The sequence below is a fragment of the Triticum urartu genome, chromosome 6A (genome assembly GCF_056163025.1).
Source record: "Triticum urartu cultivar PI428250 chromosome 6A, HENAU_Tu73, whole genome shotgun sequence".
Taxonomy (NCBI): domain Eukaryota; kingdom Viridiplantae; phylum Streptophyta; class Magnoliopsida; order Poales; family Poaceae; genus Triticum; species Triticum urartu.
The window spans coordinates 112,350,353-112,355,189 of NC_141878.1; the positions used below are offsets into that span (position 1 = coordinate 112,350,353).

Genomic DNA, 4,837 nt, shown 5'->3' on the forward strand with positions numbered 1-4,837 from the left:
TGACTGTCACGACATGTCTTCGTCGTGGTTTCGTCACATCCCCAAGATACTTGGGGTCACAACTTCATTAGAAAAAAGATACTTGGGGTCACTAGGTGGGTCAGCTCCATTAGCCGTGACTAAACTCAATTAGCACTGACTAAACAACGGGTCACGCGAGCACGAAAGGATCTCCCCCTTTCAGAAAGGGCAAGAAAAACATAGAAATGGAGGTGGCCTCCGAAAGGGTGTGAAACGAGCGCAGAGAACCAAACGGCGGAGGCGGAGAGAAATGATTTACTACTCCTCCCAAATTTCCTTTCGGAAAAGAAGCAACGAGGCCGCGGAAAGCAGCTAGCTGGCGAGCGCGAGAGAAGGAGGAAAAAAAACCGGCAGGGCGAACGCGCCGTGTGAAACGGGGCGATCCCGCGCGGCCGGCGACCGGGCACGAGGCCAGAACCAAAAGGGCCCGACGCGACGCGACGCGATCGATGCGATCGATGCGATCGATGCGAACGCAACGGCAACGCGACGCAACGGTGCGGACGCGACGCGGGCCGGGGAGGGAGGGAGGGACGGAGGGACGGACTGCTGACCGGCGCACCAAACAAAGGTAGAAGAGTGGTAGAGGAGGGACGGGCCAGGAGGGGAGAGGAGGAGAGGGATTGGAAGGGGAGACGCAACGCGCACCGCACCGCACCGGCCCGGCGAGACGCCTCCACACGTCTCTCCCTCCCCCTTCGCCCTCGCCGTCCTAGTCCAGTGACCCCAGCGGCACGCACGCGCACGCGGCCGGCCCATCACCACCCCCCTGCGAGCGAATCCCGGTCGATGCGGACGGGGTAGGGAAGAGGAGGAGGAGGAGGAGGCCGAGGAGGATGGAGCGGGAGCGGCGGCGCGCGGCGGGGTGGGAGGACCGCATCTCGGAGCTCCCGGACGCGCTGCGGCTGCAGATTCTCAGCCTGCTGCCGCTCAAGTGCGCCATCCGCACCGGCGCGCTCTCCTCGCGGTGGCGGGACCTCTGGGAGCAGCGCTGGCCGGTGCCCTCCTCGCTGCGCCTCCGCGTCCCGCCGGGCCCCTCGGGGGCCCAGGCCCAGCTCGCGGCCGTGGACCGGCGCGGGCGGCGCCGGGTCGACGTCTTCTCCCTCACCTTCCACGCGGGCCAGCTGTCGCAGGCCGACCTCAAGCGCTGCGTCGACTACGCCGCGGCCTGCGGCGTCGAGGACCTGCAGCTCCGCCTCGACGGCGGCGGCGCCCGCGGCGCGCGCGGGGGCCAGCGCCGCGCCGGCGCGCTCGCCGTGCACTTCCCCGTCGGGAGCCCGCTCCTCGCGCGCCTCTCGGTGCGCGGGCTCCACCTCACGGCCTCCGCCAACGCCATGGTCGCCACGCTCGAGGTCATCCACCTCCACTCCGTCTCCATCACCGACGCCGCGCTGCGCCGGGTCGTTGCCGCCTGCCCCTGCCTCCGCGACCTCGAGCTCCGCTACTGCCGCCACCTCCGCCGCATCGACTTCACCACCGTCGGGGCCGCCAACCTCAGGAGCCTCACCGTCGTCGACTGCTCCCGCACCACCGAGCTGCGGGTCCCGGCGGCGCCCCGCCTCCGTTCCTTCCGGTTCAGCGGACCCTTCCTCTGCAGCAACCTTTTCTCTGGCGTCGGAGACTCTTTCCAGGATCTCTACCTCTGCTCGGGCGGGCCAGAGGCCGGCTTGCCGCCCACCAATTTGCCCTCGGCGGTTCCTCACCTTGCCAACATCACCACCCTCACCATATGCAGCATTGCCCTCCAGGTTCGTCTCGGCATCTATTCCATTTCCTTGTGAAGCACTTTCCGTTGCCTATACGCTTATACTTGTTCTACCTCTACCTCTAGTACGTGTCTGCGTCACTAGCCACCATCGTCAAGGAGACCAACCTCCGGAGATTGAAGGAGCTTCAATTGCTCATGTTCGGGATGGCCAACTCCAACCTCGCAGACATTTTTAGCTTCCTCAAGACCTGTTCCTGTCCTCAGTTGGAGAGGCTCTTCGTGCAGGTTGTTATCTTCATACGCAATGTATTTGGTCATAGTCCATTCATTATATGTACTACTATGCATGATGTCTGGATGTTTTGATTCTCAATATATGGCACTTGATGTGACAGCTACCAACAAACACCCATGATTCCTTCACGAGGAATTACTTGGACGTGGCAGAGGAAGAACAGCCTGAAGATGGATTAGAAAACCTTCGCTTGGCCAAGATGACAAACTTCAAGGGGCATCACAATGAGATGCGTCTGCTGGACTTTCTGCTGACAAAGGCTAGTTGCCTTAAGAAATTGTTCCTGGTTGCTCCTAAAGAGGATCACCCACAAGGGCTACGAAAGATTCAGTCAGATGTGCTGCCCCTTTCTCGAAAGGCAGAAATTCTTGAAAGAGCTTCAGCAGGCACCCAGATAGTTTTCAGTGGGCCTGATAGTTCTCAGGCCCAGCCATTGCACTCGGAAGTCTTCATCAGATTTTAGCTTGAAATTAGCAACAGTGCTGTAGTCTGATTATTTCTTCTAAATCATTACATTTATAGCTGTTAGGCAACAAGCATGAAATACAAATCTGGGACACATACAGAGTATGGTAGAACATTTTCGCAAATTTGTACTTCAGATATTCTGGCAAGATGGTTAAAATGTGAGGTGTCAAGATCTGCATCTTTGCCTCTTCTACTGCTACCTCTTTTCTCCCTAAATAGCTTTGTGATTAGCTTGATCAGTCATCTCTTTGTAGTTAGCTTATGTATAAGTTGCTGCTGAGAAATCATGTATATGAAACAAATATGCTTACACCATAGGAACAGGACTGACTACATTCTTTGAGGGACAAACTGGACAACTGATTTCAGATCCTGGACCGTGCATAGATTTTGCTGTACCTTTGGATTGGTAAGTTACTGCCTGATTATAAGATACCTTGGTGTTGTCTGCATGAGGCGAGCTCCCTTGGTTAGTCTCAAAAATCGCTATTGCCTTATTTCGTCTAGGTTTCTTGTTTTCTACTATATAGGTATAGTCTGTACAGGAGCATTCTGATGAAGCAAGGTTTTCTATAATCTACTATTGCCCTACCATTAAAGTTATGTTATGGCAGATAAAGTCGTATAAACTACAGCTGCCATGGACCTTATCTGTTTTTTCCATTGGTCAAATAAGTAAACTTATGTTTTGGGCTTAGATAATACTACATGCAGCATGGAAATGTACTTTCCTGTCATAAAGATATGAATCATGTGGTCATGCGAACTTCATTACAATATAGCCACTCTTTCAGACTGTAGCGATGATGTATGTGCAATCTTTCGGAGATGATGTTGTCTTGTATGGTGAATCTTCCTTCAAGTATGTGTTGTCCCTTTGCAATGCTATCTTGTTTACCTCAGCATAGCATGTTAGATTCTGAAAGAGCTATTTTAGGGAAGTGGTACTAACTTTTACAGAAACTACTATCTTCATGGTCATATTCTGTGTGTATGTTCATCTTGATTGATGTTAGTAATAGGTGAACATATTGCAGTATACAGCTTGGCAGGAGTAGTGGTATAGAAAGTATTTCAACATGAATCCTCGTGAACTTGCTCTCACTGTATTCAGTATGCTGATTCTTTGTTCAGTTGAGCTGGTGCAAAGGGCAGCAATGTGGCATATCTTCCCTTCATGCCAACATATAGAAGCTTGGGTGCTGATTCCATGAATGCTTGCTCCTTTTGAGCTTCAAGATCATGGAAATTTTGTACCAATGTTTGTGCATTTCTATCTAATGTGGAGCCTCTGGAGGTAATTAGCTAATTCTCCTACTTCTCACTTTTCTGACCAATATATTTAATTGCATGATCCCGTGTTATCTTTCTGTTTTTTGTGAGACAAACACTGTATGTCTGTACAGATAGAAAATGACGTTGTCTTTTCGTGGAAGAAGAATTGCAGATGGTGGGAGCTAGCTCCACCCAATAGTGGCAACAATTTTTTCCTAATAATGGTAGATTTGAGACGGTGCACTGATGATATCTGTGCAACAAGTCAATATCTAGGAAATGGCTATCTAGCTGGAATGCTAAAAAATGTTGAAAGTGTGACCGGGTTTATAATTGATTATTGGTGGTATCGAGGTCTGTCTTTTAATGTTTAGGTCATTCAAAATCATAAGTGGCTCTGAGGGATGAGATAGATTGTGTAACTTTTTCAGCTAGCTTATTTTTGGCTTGAAAGTGGTAGGAGCTGGGGGCGTGGCGGTGTTCAGATATCATGCGGATGATGATTTCCTGAAATAATCTAATAGTGCACCCAAGAAGTTGGTGTAGTTTATGGGGCCAACCTGGGAGACCTGGGTGGGATATCTTTGTGAAAATTCTAAGATGCTCTTATATGAAAGTGGAAAAGTCATACCACATCTCAGTGCTTTGGTTTTGCACCTTATCCTGCAAGCATGCCACGCGGAACTTAGAGCCACACAACATTGGGATTTGTGAAAGGATGTGGATAATGATGTGAAGGTATCCACTATCTTACAAGTTAGTACCTATCTTCTGCACTTGCATGCTTAAAAGCAGTGATACTTGTGCATTTGTTTGATTCTGCTATATTTAAAACTCTCTAGGATGGGGTCATGCCTCTTGAATTTGGCAAAAGCTTTGCCTGGGCTTTGTACTGACGCCCAGCTATCTGGAATCAGCTGATCATACTTGCTCTCATGTGGGTGTTGAATAATACTTACTCTTTTTTAGATGCTATTTTTCATTCTAAGAAACTGATTGTTTTCAAGGTTGATGAAATAAATGATTGTATCCGCGTTCTCCTAAAAAGACCAGCAGTTAAATTGCTGCAA

General features: G+C 50.5%; 1 protein-coding gene across 1 annotated transcript; it reads left to right on the forward strand.

Moving 5' to 3' along the window:
- Nucleotides 1-571: 571 nt before the first annotated feature.
- On the forward strand, nucleotides 572-2,691 carry LOC125515934 (F-box protein At5g03100). The gene is made up of 3 exons (XM_048681417.2): nucleotides 572-1,769; nucleotides 1,853-2,014; nucleotides 2,125-2,691. Exons 1-3 carry the CDS (start codon nucleotides 858-860, stop codon nucleotides 2,485-2,487), a joined length of 1,437 nt encoding a protein of 478 aa, XP_048537374.1. The 5' UTR covers nucleotides 572-857; the 3' UTR covers nucleotides 2,488-2,691.
- Nucleotides 2,692-4,837: the final 2,146 nt, after the last annotated feature.